Source organism: Myripristis murdjan, chromosome 4 (assembly GCF_902150065.1).
Source record: "Myripristis murdjan chromosome 4, fMyrMur1.1, whole genome shotgun sequence".
Taxonomy (NCBI): Eukaryota; Metazoa; Chordata; class Actinopteri; order Holocentriformes; family Holocentridae; genus Myripristis; species Myripristis murdjan.
Window position 1 is genome coordinate 33,570,971 of NC_043983.1, and position 16,190 is coordinate 33,587,160.

Below are 16,190 nucleotides of genomic sequence, written 5' to 3' on the forward strand. Positions count from 1 at the left end.
GATACAAAAACTGTCGAGCTTATTTACTTTTTTCTTTCTTCTCTTGTTTTTCTTTCCTTTGCCGTATCAACTCATCCTTCACACTGAAAGTCCCAGTTTCTGTTTACTGTGGAACTGTAATGTCCATAAATGACTTAAATGTCTTGCTTCCCCAATTAATAAAAAGAAATTCACATTAACAATTTACCGTATTTCACCAATTAATCGCCCGGCCGCAAATAGCCGCCGGGTTCTTATAAACGCCTGGGGTCTGCACCCATTTTACGTATTAAACGCCCACCCGAATAACCGCCGGGGCGATTATTTGCATTATATTGAGGTAACCCAAAATAAGGCTGTTCACCTTATTTTTGCAGAAGTAAACAGTTAGCCGCACAATCACTGTGTGGCACTTCTGTTTTCTGTCAAAATAAGAGCGCTAACTAACGTTAGAAAAAAAGGGTGTACCGTAATCTTAAATCGACCGACTGTAAATATGTTGAACAGTAACTGTCATCACAATAATGGCCTGGTGCAGGTCTGTGCAAAAATAAATAAAGGCCTGCAGCGAATAGCCGCCTGGTTCTTTTAAACGCCCGGGGTCCAAGTTGATTTTGCGAATTAAACGCCCGGGCGATTAATTGGTGAAATACGGTAATTTAGAAAAAAGGGACACTTTTTCCTACTGAGGGTTTAGCAGGTAAAGACGCTGATGTACGGCCAGGTTGCCAAAATAAATTCAAGTGCTAAATGACGAAACGCACTTTAACACTGACTTTACTGCGCTTACTGCGATCGAATGCTCTGCAAAATCTAACGACTGAGTGGAGTTTGAAGTTAAAATGAACTTTGAGCATTCTGCATGTTTATAGACACCAAATGTGGAGGAAGAAAAAAAAGGGGGTGACTATAAAAATGAAGATGAAGGAGGAGTAAAATTCAAATCAAGGACTTTGCGGAGTAACCTGAGGGATCGTTTAGGCCCTAATTGCGGTTGTATAATACGTCTGAATATTTGAATCCACATTTGAATATCTGAATCTAAACAAGCCTCTCTCTCTCTCTCTCTCTCTCTCTCTCTCTCTCTCTCTCTCTCTGTGTTGCCGGCTGGAGACTCGACCGGCTGATGAAGATGCGCCATCAACAGAGGAGGATGACGCGCGGAAATGAGACAGGAAGAGCAAATGTGGAAGGAAGACTCCAGATTAACGCGCCTCACACAGCTGGAATCACGACCAGGCGCAAAAACACACCCGCAAGAGGAAAATCTGCACTGAAATCCTGGGAAAAAAACGTGAATTTGGGTGTCCAAGTGTTTGCAAAATTTCCTCATGTTGTTGTTATTTTTTCTCTGCTGTTTAAAATTGTTCATATTTCCATTTTTTATATATTCCTTGTTTATAGTGTATATATTGCTTGCTGCTATTTATCATCTGTTTATACTGTAAATTTGCACATTGCCCACATCTATGCACATTGTAAACATCTATGCACACGGTTTTTTGCACATTGGGTACTTAGATCTCTGGTGTCATCTTTTATTCTTTATTTTTTTTATTTATTTAATCTTGTAATCTGTGGATACTGTTGAAAACTGTGAATTTCCTTCGGGATGAATAAAGTATCTATCTATCTATCTAAAAAGATCCGCAATGCACATATTTTTTTATATGATTAATGGACAAGTAGGATTAACACACATAATGCACATTTTTTATTCTCCTTTTCCCTCTCTGTTTCTTATAATTTCACTTCAGCTTGGATATATATTCCTCTCTGGAGAAGTGGAACAACTGCAGCTGAGCCAATTTCCCCTCAGGGATCAATAAAGTATTTCTGATTTCTGCACAGTGCAGGCATTTCACTTTATTTTTTTATTTTTTTATTTTTTTTTTTTGAAACCATGAAAAAAAAAAAAAAAAAAAAAAAAAAAAGTTAAGCGGCATCAATAACAGGGACCGTTATCGATACATTTTTAATGATGCCCATCCCGAACGTTTGAAAAGCGTATTGATGAAAAATAAATGACCTGTTTCCTGCCTTTTATTTTTTTTCCCGCTAATGTGCAAGAACTGATTTTAAAATTCATGTCAGGCTAAACGATGATAATAATGATAAATATGATTAAAAAAAATAATAATAATAAAATAAAATACAAAGAACGAGGCGGATACACACTGAGTTCAGCCGGCCTTTACGCTCCACATGTCTAAAGAAACTGGAGGAGCCTCACAAGGACAGGAAGCCGAGGCTGTGTGTGTGTGTGTGTGTGTGTGTGTGTGTGTGTGTGAGTGTGTGTGTGTGTGCGTGTCGTACTCTGACTAGCTCCTCGGGGAACTGTCCTCGTGAGTTCTCGGGGACGTTGATGGGCGGGATGACCCAGTCCCTCTTCACCCGCCGCACACTTCCGTCGCCCCCGACAACCACGCTGCGCCATGGAAACAAGATCTCCGGCACCCGCTGAGTCAGTGTTGCATCACTGGGCTTCACCTGCCGAGGGAGTAAACAAGCGTTACGTACTGTATTACAAACACACACACACACACACACACACACACACGTGCACACACACACACACAGATAAGCATGCTCACACACGCACACACACACACACACACACACACACACACAGTCCTTGGGGACGGCTTGGTGACTAAGGGTATTTCTGACCTCATTCCACTAGCTTGGATTAATGCTCTCATTATAGCCTGTCTGATAAATGACCACCACCTGTCACTGTGTGTGTGTGTGTGTGTGTGTGTGTGCGCGCGCGCATGTGTGTGTGTGTGTGTGTGACCTGTGCAGCCACAGTTCTGCATGACCGGTCACTGAGCAGCAGCAGCAGCAGCTCCTCTCTCCTTCACGTCGCCCTCCCTCCCGGAGCCGTCCCGCCGCGGGAGCCCAGCCGGCCACCGAGGATTTTTATTTATTTTCCTTTCACATTAAGAGCCCAACCGAACCGCTGCAAGTCACACTTTCATCACACAGACCTGCGGAATACTCCGTCCTGATTGGTCAATCCCAGCCTGATTCATAATGACTGAATACTGACGAACATCGGTTTGATGTTTCGCTCCGCTACACCGTGCGACCGTTAACGAAGCCGGCGAACAGCGACACCTGCTGGAGCCACAGTGTCATCGCAACATGGGGTAGCACTTTTAATTTATTAGGGGAACGTGAAGCATTTTTATTTTTCAAGTTGGAGGCTGAGCTCGCAGCAGGAAAGAGAAAACAGGTGTTGTTATGGACGCGAATACATTTTCGGACCATCTCTGAGTCAAGAAAAAAGAAAAAGGAGGCATCCGAACGCGAAAACCGGTGCTGTGCTTTTGAAAAATGTGATAGAAGGTTTGCGGGTAGGTGTCCTCAAAACATTCAAGACATTCACAGGAAATGCAGGATTAAAATCTGTGGTTGGTTAGCTGCAGCTCGTACACTGCAAAAACTCAAAATCTTACCAAGATTATTTGTCTTATTTCAAGTCAAAAATATCTTATTCCTAGTCAAAATATCTCATTACACTTAAAATAAGACACGATCACCTCAGAAGTGAATTGTTTTTAGACAATTGTCTCTTGTTTCAAGTGAAAATTTGCTTGTTTCATTGGCAAAATTTGTTTCTTGTTTCTAGCTAATTTTCACTTATTTCAAGTGAATTTTCACTTTTTCCACTGGCAAATTTTGCCAATGAAACAAGCAAATTTTCACTTGAAACAAGTGAAAATTGTCTAAAAACAATTTACTTCTGAGGTGATCATGTCTTATTTTAAGTGTAATGAGATATTTTGACTGGAAATAAGACATTTTTGACTTGAAATAAGACAAATAATCTTGGTAAGATTTTGTGTTTTTGCAGTGTAGCCCACGGTTGGCCTGGTTTTATGTTTTCAGTGCAGCGGTACCCACCGCATAATAAAGGCATTTTAATCCTAAATTTCCTGTGAATGCCTCTGAAAGACATCGACTCTATGGACTATTTGTTTTAAGAGTGTAGACTCATAAAATCATTTCGCATTTAACATTGTGTGTGATATTATTGCTTCTGTAAATGCATCGCGAAAAACAACACAGCCGCGCTTTGATTCTGAAAGGAAAATGCACTTTTGAATACGTCGGCGTTTGAATACCTAAGTGTCTCATCGGGTTTAAAAAGCAAAAAAATCCCAACTCGACGTTTCTGTGTTTGAGTGATTTGAATAAAAAACTGCATTTCTGTGCGATTCAGGCGGAGACAGCCTCTGTTAGAAATGAGTCACCCTGCAGGGGGAAGCTGTGAATGCTGAAGCGGGGTTTGGTGAGGACACCGGGGCCCGGGCTCACCCACAGTTCACTGTCTTTTGTTTGTGCCTCAGCGGGACACTTTGCTTTGCTGCATTTTTGTTTTTGAGTCATTTCGGTTCACGGGGTTCAGCCATTCCACCAGATTAGACGTTTTGTCATCATTACTGCCATAAGAGCCTGTGAAGGGTGACACACAGACTTTGTGCATTCAGAATGGCTGCTGGTGCTGCGAGTCTCCTGGTGCTTTACACACATGAAGCAGAAATGACCGTCCAACAGAACGGGACGTGCAGTTTAGACAAAAACTTCCAACTGAAAAGGACAGTTATTATTGAGTTATTTTTATTTATTTATTTGTTTATTTTTAATTTAATGTGTTTTCAAATGTTCTTCTTTTTATTGTGAAGCACTTTGAGCTGCAATTCTTGTATGAAAGATGCTATACAAATAAAGTTTTATTATTATTATTATTATTATTATTGCTGTGCTATTATTGCTATTATTATTATTCCATATTGTTTTTTATATTTTATTCAGTATTTTTTTTTTTTTTTTTTAAATTAACCATATTTTATGAGCGTGTCTCCTTGTCCTTTCACTTCTTATTTTATGCTTATTTGTCAATCAAGATGTAAAGCACCTTGAATATCATGCATTTGTTTGAAAGGTGCTACGTAAATAAAATTTGATTGATTGATTGATTGATTGAAAAACTCTGCTCTTTAGTGGCTGGGAATAAAATAAAAAAAGCTATTTTAATTAATCCGCATCACGTCCACACATGTTTCCTCCTTGCTCCGCTGGGTTTCGCCTCGTGGCAGGTTAAAGGAAAGGTCTCACTGCTTTCGCTCAGCAGTCCTAATTCATCTCTGCAGGGATCTCTATCATTTGGGCCGGCCTGCGGGGCGGTGGAGTTTAACCTGCTCCCCGGGACCGGGAGCCCCGCTGGGTCTCAGCGCCGCCGTCCAGACGGAGAGCAGCCGGCGGAGAGACACCGCGACTTCACCGCAATTACCGGCCTGGCACAAGGTTTGGTGAACCCCGAGGGCAAAGCTGGAACGGGGCGCAGGGCTCTCGGTGACCCGGTCACACAACTGATGATATCGCCAAACCACCCGTCAAATTCACTAACTGTTTTTTTGGTTTTTTTTAATAAAAGGGCTGTTAACCAGTATATTGTATATTGTATATTGTAAAATCTTCACGCTACAGTGATATTATATCATGAAAGTAGGGCATTTAAGTAGAAGCATACACTGGTGATTTCCTCATCTCAAACAATTTCTTGAAACAAAAGCCAACAACAGTGGTGGATATACCACAACAAAAAATGTCAGTGTCAATAACTTGTCATGTGCCCTTGAGCATCAATTACAGCTTGACAACGACGTCTCATGCTGTTCACAAGTCGACTTATTGTCTGCTGAGGCATGGCATCCCACTCTTCTTGAAGGGCGGCCCTCAGGACATTGAGGTTCTGGGGTACAGAGCTCCGAGCCTCTACACGGCCACTCAGCTGATCCCATAGGTTTTCTATGGGATTCAGGTCTGAGAAAGTGCAGGCCACTCCATTTGAGGTACCCCAGTCTCCAGCAGCCGTTCCCTAATGATACGACCTCGATGAGCTGGAGCATCAAACACCTGATGTGAATTTTGCCGTTAAGCTCCTTGTTAGAGAACAGCAACTTGTGCAAAAAGTACTGAAACATTGAACAGTTGGACATGTGCATTCAAAAGTTTACAGAAGGTCACATTAAGTTCACCTGTAAAGGTTATAATGCATTTTAGGTTCATCCTGAAATTTCACCCGAAAGCCGAATATCCCTAACTTTTTGTGAGTAGTGTATTTTGAGGTGACTCTGCTGTAGGTAACTGGACGAGAGCCACCTGTGGAGGCTCGATGTCACGGGTTTGTGGCCAAGTCAGAGATTTCAGTTTTTGATTTACAGGACATCACACACACACACACACACACTCACACACACACACACACACACACACACACACACTAAAGAAAACAAGACCAGGGTTACTGCATGACAAGATTAAAACAATGAGGAGAGAAACTGAAAAACGTCTGGCAAGGCCAAGTCGAAACCGTTGCCGTGGTAACGCGGGCCGAACTTCCATAAACCACCTTGCAAACGAGGCTTTGCAGCAAAAAGCAAAGCAGTGGCAAGGCCTCTGTGATGAGGTCTGCTGCCTCTAGGTGGTGCTGTTTTACAAGCCGCTGTCGCCTTTATGGTCGATCAAAGGTTTGGGCGTCTTTGCACAGGTGAGCACAGGTGGTTAAGGCCGGCTGACGTTACAGTAAAGTTAATCTTAGTTTACAGCTTTTTTTTCCCCATAAGCCTTTTAAAGTTAAAGGAATACGCCAACATTTTGGGTGAAATCCCCTTTTTTTCCAGCTTCCCCAGACTGAGACCAGATGTTGGACACCCTTTCCACCTCTGGACGTCCAGTGGTGCAGTTCCTATGTGTAGCATTTCCTGTTAGCTTAGCATAAACACTTGAAGTCTATGGGAGTCGTTAGCCTGGCTCCCTCAAGGGGAAAAAATAAACCTTCCAGCAGCTCTGAAGCCAAGTTAGACGGCTGAAGCGATAAGCGCTGAAGACGTTTATCCTTCCGAGGTATCGATCCTGTCTCAGTCTGAGTAAGAAAGAAGAAAAGGCAGGAAAAGGGGTATTTCTCCCAAAACGTTTGAGAAAACACATTTTTCTCGCTCTTCAACAGTCTGTATCGTGTGAGAGGTTATGTTCAGACGTCGACAGGAGGAGCTCCGTCTGAGATAACATGATGAGTATCTAACATCAGAGTTCAGTTAACCTGCAGGCTGAAACACACACACACACACACACACACACACACACTCAGACGTTCACAGGACCTTTCTGCTTTCAGACAACCACCAACAACAAACACGTGACCGCTAAGACCCGGCCAAGCGAGGACGCCGACACAGGGCGATGACCGTCCTGAGCACACACACACACACACACACACACGCTCTTCATATTTCAACATGCAGCAGATGTCATCAGAAAAAGTTGAGCGGGCCTCTGCCGGAGTTCTGCAAAGCTTTTTGTGTGCAGCTCGTGGAGGAGTCACTTATCGGGCCGAGCGTTATTATTATTATTAATCAAAGGCAGAAGCTGCACGTCCTACATTGGGAATGTGCTTGCTAGGCTAAAAAAAAAAAAAGCTTTACAGGCAATAACTGCGGTGGGAAAAAAAATAACAGAAATATATATAAATACAGGTCACCACACATGCACAATGCAACAAATGGAGGCGAGCAGGAGCCTGATTCCCCGGCTGCACCCCTGGGATCTAGTTTGGGTGTTTAGCCGACGCTGCTGCCTGCCTGCCTGCCTGTCCGGGCCGGCCGGTGCATCTGTTACCGTGTTGCCTCATTTCATCTGACATTTGTGGGTCAGCGCATCCGCAACCATTTGAATGTGCGCTCCGGATTACGCCATAAAAGCTTCGTTACATCACATCCCGTGCATCGGTGTTTTTGGAAACGGAGGGAGTTACGGTGCATCTGGTGGCACAAAGTCAAAACCTGCATGTACGATAACTTCCTACAACTAAACGACTCTAAGTCGGGAACGATCATGATCACACCCTCTGGACCCTCTGCACTAGCAGCGTCCTTGATATCTCCTCGAGTCTGGGTGTGTTTTCGGAAAATTTGCGCACAGACGCTCGCAACCTCGGTTTCATATTCGACTCGGCCCGGCTCCTCCCTATATCCGAGAAATGTTAACCCCCCGTGAGCCGGCCCGCAGTCTGAGGTCCTCTGGCCGGGCCCTTTTGGAGGTCCCTAACTCTCGTTTGGTCTCGAGAGGTGACCGTGCCTTTGCTGTTCGGGGCCCCAGACTCTGGAACGCCCTGCCAGAGGACCTCAGTCATCTTTTAAATCCCTTCTTAAAACTCGCTTTTACCGTATGGCCTTTTCCTATTTGCTGGCTCTGTCTTTTATGGTTTTTTACTGTATTTTATGGGGACGTCTTCTGTTTTAATGTAATTTTGTTTTTGTTTTATCCACACTTTTATTTTTTATTTTATTATTTTTTATTGTATTTTATTATTTTAATTATATATTTTTTATATTATTAATTTTTATTGTATTTTATTTTATTATTTTATTATATATTTTTTATTTTATTCATTTTTATTGTATTTTATTTTATTATTTTTATTTTATATTTTTATTTTATTAGTTTTTATTGTATTTTATTTGATTATTTTTATTTGATTATTTTATCTTGAAGCACTTTGTGACTGTGTGTTTTGAAAAGTGCTATGCAAATAAAGGTCTAGGTATTATTATTATTATTTTCTGTTCTTGCAAACACACATCGGCGTGTCGCAGTCGATTTCGATGTCGGGTCGGCTGCGAGCGCCTCGTGCCAAATCACAAAACTCACTTCCCTCGGCTCATCAGGATGAATGGGTCGGCTCTCCTGCCAAGGGCTGCTGAATTAAAACAAAATTACCTTCAAAGAATAATTTTTTACCGGCCAAAATAATTAACACATTTAATAATTAATATATTTTTCCATGGCGATACATCAGCCCACCTGTTTTTTTGCCGCCGTTTCATTTATACAAGTTTGTAATTCATTATGAGAGCAACAGATGCAAGGCTACATGTTGATGCATAACCACCAGCAGCACACACACACACACACACACACACACATACAAACACACTCTAATTAAAGTTAGTCAAACTTTGATATTAATTCTCAATGAAAGTTGGTTTTCAAACTGGAGCCTGGGAACCCCCGGGGGTCCTTGAAGCGCTTCCAGAGGGTCCGCAGCAAAACGAGGAACAGTTTAATTTTGTTTTGATATAATTCACTTGAAACACAAAACACAAAACTATGTGAGCAATTATGTTAACATTATGTTTTAATCTCCAGTTACGACATCTTAAGGGTTTGTGAGTGAACCCAAACCGGAATATTTCCTCACATCAGGACCAGCGGGGGGCCGGCGGCTTGGCGAGGGCCGACGCCGGGGGTCCAGAGCGTGAAGAAAGTTTGATAAACAATAAAAAAAAAAACTTAAAAAAGCTGCAGAGAAGCAGAAGAAGAAAGTGTGCAGAGGTTCAGACGCCGAAGCTTCGTGCAGAGCGAGGCTATGATGGTTTAGCATTTTTCATTTTCAGTTTTCGTTTTCAATTTCAGTTTCGTTTTTGATTCAGTTTCAAAGTGGGCTTGCTAGTTTAGGTTTTTTTTTGTTTTTTTTTTGTAGTTTTTTTTGTACTATGTGGTACTTGGGTAAAAAAAAAAAAAAAAAAGAACTGTGCAATAAAAAAATCAACCAAAAATCAGGCCATTTAAAATATTCACTGAGGACAGATGAAACCTAAATACATTTTCTCTTTAATTTTAGCTTATTTATATTCATTTTGTAGCACACAGTGGAGTTTCAGTTGAGGCCTTTGCACACCAGACGTGTTTTTTTTTTTTTTTTTTTTTTTTGATGCGATTAATTCATTTGTTAATAATATTTTTCAAACGTGTATCCAGCCAATTCAACAATACTGAGGCTTTTATTTTTTCAGACCAAGGTTGATTTTTCCTAAGTTTTGCTTCCGACCTGCACCTGAATCGTCAAGTGTGTCAACAAATTATGATCAATATCGAGCTGTTTATTCGCATCCCTGTTGATGTGTAAAGGGCTTTAGTCATCTCTTTGTGTAAAGCCTCACATTCATTGTTACCTCCGTTAATGAAAGTGTATCTCTAGTTGATTCATTCGTTTTCGTTAACGATACACTGCAAAAACTCAAAATCTTACCAAGGATATTTGTCTTATTTCAAGTCAAAATGTGTTATTTCTAGTCAAAATATCTCATTACACTAACCCTAACCCTATCACCGGACAGGATCACCTCAAAAGTAACTTGTTTTTAGGCAATTTCAAATGGATTTTCAGGCGGCGACCATATTGGATTTGGGCACCATCTTGGCCTCAGGGGTCTCTGGCTTGGGCGCCCTGGCAAATTTAAGTGTTTTTATGGGTTTCCCATGCTCAAAAAAGGTAAAATAGACATCAAGATTGTAATTGTATCTCATCTGGTTCAAAAGTTATAGCCGAGTCCCTTTTCAGGCGAAATCCAATATGGCCGCCATCTTGGCCTCAGGGGTCTCTGGCTCGGGCGCCCTGGCTGAATCCTTTCAGTACGCCGTCAGCTACGTCTGTGCCAAATTTGGCGCTTGTAGATGAATTTGCACAAAATGACCCTTATTTTGCCATAAGGCCCCCAACTACGTGAATTTTCACTTGAAACAAATGAAAAATTTGCTTGTTTCATTTGCAAAATTTGCCAGTGGAAGAAGTGAAAATTAGCTTGAAAGAAGTGAAAACTGTCTAAAATCAAGTTAATGTAATGAGAGTAATGAGTAATGAGATATTTGGATTTGAAATAAGACAAATATTCTTGGTAAGAGTTTGAGTTTTTGCAGTGTAATGACCTCGGTGGAGCGCCGTGCAGCGTCTGACACGGAGCCGATGTTTCGCCGTGATCTGATTGGCTCAGAGGCTGAGGGGGGGGTGGGGGGGGTACGGTGGCCGGCAGGGACAAAGCTCCAAGAAACCGGAAGAGATGACACACCGATGACGGGGCGGTGACCCTCGCCGGTTCTATCCACAGAGGTCCAACGTGTGGGTGGCGTCCGGGCGAGCAGGACGGGCTGCTGGCGGCCGCCGCTCGCCCTCACGTTCTGCTCGTGAAGGTGCTTTATTTTATTTGTGACTCCCTCTCTCTCTCTCTCTCTCTCTCTCTCTCCCTCTCTCTCTCGGCGGCCAGCAGCTGAAGCATATGGCAGCCGGCTATTTCTGGTCGGCGTTTAGAAGGAGCAGCCAATCGAGGCCGGGCTCGCCTGTAAACGCGTGCAGAAGGCCTTATTACCGCCGTCGTACGCCGAGCAGACGAACAGATGGCGGCTCGACTCGCTTTGTCTCTGCAATCAGCACTTGGCCGACCTCAAACGACTGCTGGGCACAAAAGGCTGTGATTTTATATGTGTACATAGTTCATCCAACATTACTGAAGGCCTGCGGGGGAAACAACAGCCCGTGACGCTCACACTGTTTAATGATTGTGGTGTTGGAAAAAAAAAAAACGATAAAAAATAATGCTCTCTCGCACTGAAGAGCCTCACACACACACACACACACACACACATACACACACTGAGGCTTGCTGACTCACATTCAAGTGTGCTTTAATGTGTTAATGTTGGGGATGAGTTATCTGATGACTGTACATGCAGACGTACAGTGCGGCCGCCCCAAACAATCACTCAATTAACTGATAAGTCGCTCGGCGGAGAATTAGCCGATCGCGGCGCCGATAGCCGCTTTCCGTCACTTTTCTCGAGCAGAGACGGATCGACTCCGGCGTCGCTGCAGATCGGCCTCCTCTTCTCTCCATTCATGTCTTTTTACAATTAATTTCATTTTTTTTTGCCTGCCGGTCAGATTAAGGAAGACGTAACTTTCATCACCTCCCATCAGACTGCGGCTTTATTTTTTTTTTATTCTTTATACACTAAATGATTGATCAAAAAAATCAACAAGGAAACATAATAAGGGATCAATCAATTAGGAAGCGATTTAAAGACTTTAGTCTCTAATAACTTCTTTCTGACGCTTTGCAGATTCAATTAATATCCAATACATCAAAAACAATCATGTAAGGATAATCACTGATGACTTGATGTGACTGATTTTGTGATGCTTTATCTGATGAACTGGTTCCTTATGTGTGTATGTATTTCATTTATTTGTTTGTTTGTGTGTTTGTTTGTTTATAATTTGAATTCTGTGCTTCCTCTGGTGACTCTTGGTGGGTTGTTGTTGGCTTGTGTGCATGCCAAAGACAAATCACAGCCAATAAGGTTTTTTCTCCTCTCTTCTCTTCTAGTTGTCATGGTGAGGTTGTGAGTTACGGCACTGATGTTTTTGATTGTTTTCATTATTTACTCCTTCATTTTTTTTCTTGTTCTTGGTGCTCGGCTGTCTCCACGTCTCTGGAAATGAGGGCGACCGCGACGATGTGAGGATAAATAAAGGTTGAAAACGAACGAATGATGAATTAACCCGCCCGGTGCGTTAATCAGCGTCTCTTTTTTTGCGCCGTCCTGCGGCACGCGGCCTCCCTCAGAGCGCCGGCAGAGAGAGGCCTGCAGGAAAAATCGGCTCTTGCTCATTAATATGCAAATTTATGCATCAAGGTGCTCCAAAATCTAATCAGATCATCTCCTGTGCAGGGGGAGGCAGATGCACGTTTGAAGTTGCACGAGACAGACAGACGCCACCGTGACGGCGTCATGTTCGTCAGCGGCTGAAGGCTCGGGTTCGTGTGTTTATTTACCTGTGTTGGTTCTGTTTTGTTGCCATGGGGACGGGCGAGCAGGTGCACCCGGGTCTTCCAGGCCTGTTTGGAGCGCGGGTCCCGAGCGTAGACCCGCAGCCGCGCCCCGTCCTGGGCCGGCAGGCGGACGGGCCGCACGGCGAGGAGCACGCCGTCCGCCGCCACCCGGAAGTCTGAGGAGTCGCCGACCTCGAACCACACGGGCCCCCCGCCGCAGTCCACGAAGCTCACTGTGGGCGAGCGAGAGAGAGAGAGAGAGAGAGGGAGAGAGAGAGGTCAGTCTGGGTGGAAGAACACATCAAACACACATGGAACACACACATGCTGCTGGGTGTGTGTGTGTGTGTGTGTGTGTGTCTGAGGCCACACAGCAGGGTTACTAGAGTTCAACTAAAACTGAACTAAAAACCAAAAATTCATCTCAGTTCAATGAAAGAAAAATAAAAACGAACAGAAACAATGTCGTGTGCTTAAAAAAAAAAAAAAAAAAAAAAAAACTAAAATAAAAATAAACAGCAAATGTCTTTGGTTTTTGTCAGTTTGGTGATTTTGTCGCCACGAGCCTGAGGAGGCGTCGGTGTTCATCGAGACCTGAGCGATGGTTCAAACTGACCGCTCAAAAAAGGATTTACTTTTATTGTTGGAAATTTATTATTTATGTATGACATCATGACTGGAGGTCTTCTGTTTTCAAAGAGAAGATAAAAGTACAAAAAATGCATGAATCAATTATTTGGCATTTATTATTTAGTACAAAAAAGTTTTAAAAGACAAATTTCACTGCATTGTGACTTTAAATTTGAATATGCAAAACAAAGAAAACAGACGAGAGCTGTTACTTCATTACTTCCTCTCTTTAATGAAATGAATACAGGAAATGGTGCAAGACCAAAAAAAAAAAAAAAAGCGGATTAAAAACAAGTAAAAATCTTTAAAAGCTAGAGAACAGTTTGCTGGGGTTAAAAACAGTAAAATATATATAAATGAATATAAATGAATATTGGCACTAAACACCAGCGACAAGCCAAAGGTATCAGCATGGGCCACCAAAAAGTGGTCGCGGTCCGACTATTACAAAAACAAAAGAAATATTTTTAACTCGATTGAAATCATCTTCATCCTCAGGTCAGGAAACACTGAATCACTGCAATTTTACGTATTTTTTTGCCCTGAAACAGTCTGATTTATTGATCTGGTGTCGTGGCTCCAGATCCTGGCAGAGTTTGGACGAGGGTCAGGGGAGAAATAAACAACGGATGTGAGAGAAATTAATTGCGGGGGGATAAAAGTGCGTGGCGATGTCCAAACACTCGGCCCGGCTCAGATCGGATCAGAGCGGCCTCCGTCTAAAAATATCAGTGAGGGCCGGCGTTCGCTCATCAAAGCGCCGCCGAGGTTAAAGACCTCCATTCTGACTGCATCTCGTTTTGAAACCCGACGGCCATTAGAGGAACATTAGAGGAGGAGAGATCAATGAACCTGGACGGAGACGCGTCAGCCTTCAGGGCCGCAAATCAGAAAGCCGGAGACGCCATTTCCACGGGAAAAAAAAAACAACAAAAAAGCAAAAATAAAAACAAGAAAAGGGCAGAAATGGGAGCCGGCTTTCCTCCCCGCAGTTTTGACAAGTTTGCCTCGGACATCAAACGGCTCTTTCTCGACGCCGGGAGGAGGCGCGTGGCGGCGGGGCGGCGTTTTGCCGGAGCGGGTCGCGGGTTTATGTGCTGTGTGATCTGAAGAGACACGGCACACTCATGCAGAACGAAGCTGTCAGCGGCAGAACGTCCACATGTTCAGGAGAGAGAGAGAGAGAGAGAGAGAGAGAGAGAGAGAGAGAGAGAGACGGCGAGATTGCGGCTGCGTTTCCATCCATGTACTTTTTCTTTTTTTTCCTTTTGCAGATGATATTAGAAAGAGAGGAAGTGAATGGAACCAGAAAAAAAGTCAAAACCTCCCTGCTGTCACAAATAAAAGTCTTGATTCTTGTGTTCAGTGAACATGTTTACAAAGAGGCTTTTCCATTATGGCTGATGATGATGGTGCATTCAAGTCCAACGCTGAAATTTAACACATTTGTGTCCTTTGTCAATTTTATGGTTGCATTCTACACTTTTTCTTTAGTATTTACTCTATTTTAACTCTCTAGGGTACATTAATACCTCATTCATTTTAATTTCTATGAATTGTCATGAATTTTTTTTATCTTCTTTGAGTGCTGAGCTTTAACTTTAACTTTAATTCGTGGCTCCAGTGTATTTGTGCTAGGGCCAGGCTCTTGTTATACTCATGTGAGTGGCTGTATTCGTGTTCGGGGACAATAAAGTTCATCTGAATCTGAATCTGACACGTTACATCTTCTAAAACTCAGGAGACACCGAGCTGACCTCAAGGGGGCGCAACAATCCATCGATGAGCAACAGTCCAGTATCATCGATACTAAGTGAAAATATTGACCCATAACGCCTTTATTTTGAAATTCCCAGCATGACGAAACTCGCCAAGCAGCTAAAAACAGAAACACGACGTTGTGATGTAACTGATTTTGTTAAATGGACGTCATGATGTCGTCTTGTATCGATCGTCGGCTCCCGAACTGAATCGAATCTAAACCGTATCCTGGCTGATTTTGTGATATCAGAAAATATCGTATCATTGTCCGAAAGAATTGATATAATATTGTATCGCGATGAAACTTGTGATTTGCATGCCTTCGCAAAATCCAAAATCCTTTCTTAAAAATGATCTACAGAGTGACACACACTGATTTCAAGCTTCTTGTCCTTCTGTCGGTCAAAGAAAAAACACATCCAAGCCAATTAAGTTTCAGCGCAGAGTTTTTTTTTTTTTTTTTTTTTTTAATGCCTGTGAACATACCGTCTCACTTCCTTCATGTCTCAGGTGTTCAGCTCTTCTCCCTGAATCCGTTTGGACTGTTTTATTAAAATGATCAGAGTGTGTCTGATGAGAAGCTGCAGCCTGAGGGTCTTTTATTGTGGAGGAACGTTGATTTGTTTTTCCCGTGTGGCGATTTGCTTACGATGAAGCAGCCAATCCAAACGCTCGCTCTCATCCGGGAAGCCGCTGATGAAGGCCGACGCACAGCTCGGTGAACTCAGGCTTCATGTTGAACACATATTTACCGTATGGCTCGATTTAACCGTCTATCAGCACTTGAACTCGTGCAAATTAATTTTCCGACTGAGAAAAAGACGACCAAACACAAAAACAAAACAGTAACATCACACTGAGCGGCTGAATCTGATTCAGCTGAGGAAACCCCGTTAGAAAGAGCCGTCTGACTCTCCATGAAGCCTTTAGCTGCCACATTTGAATATCAACAAGGTCATTTATTTGTTTTTCCATCTTGATCACAGGACGGCAGCGAGGCCGGCGTTTCACCTGCCAGAGCGGAAAAGAAAAGACCAACGAGGTTTTCCACCGGGAAAACAAACCGCATAACGACTGAATTATCGCTCCAAACGTGATCTGAGGGCGGCCCTGACTGCTTTATTCTAATGTCCTTTGATTTAC

The 16,190-nt window shown here is 42.8% G+C and overlaps 1 protein-coding gene across 1 annotated transcript in view; it reads right to left on the reverse strand.

The window, feature by feature from the left end:
* Positions 1-16,190, reverse strand: part of LOC115357617 (cadherin-2-like) — a 125,031-nt gene that overhangs the window by 54,429 nt on the left and 54,412 nt on the right. Inside the window, exons 3-4 of the mRNA XM_030049184.1 lie at positions 12,660-12,889; positions 2,296-2,469 (exon numbers count right to left, since the gene is read on the reverse strand). Coding sequence (XP_029905044.1) covers positions 2,296-2,469; positions 12,660-12,889 — 404 coding nt within the window. The remainder of the gene's footprint in view (positions 1-2,295; positions 2,470-12,659; positions 12,890-16,190) is intronic.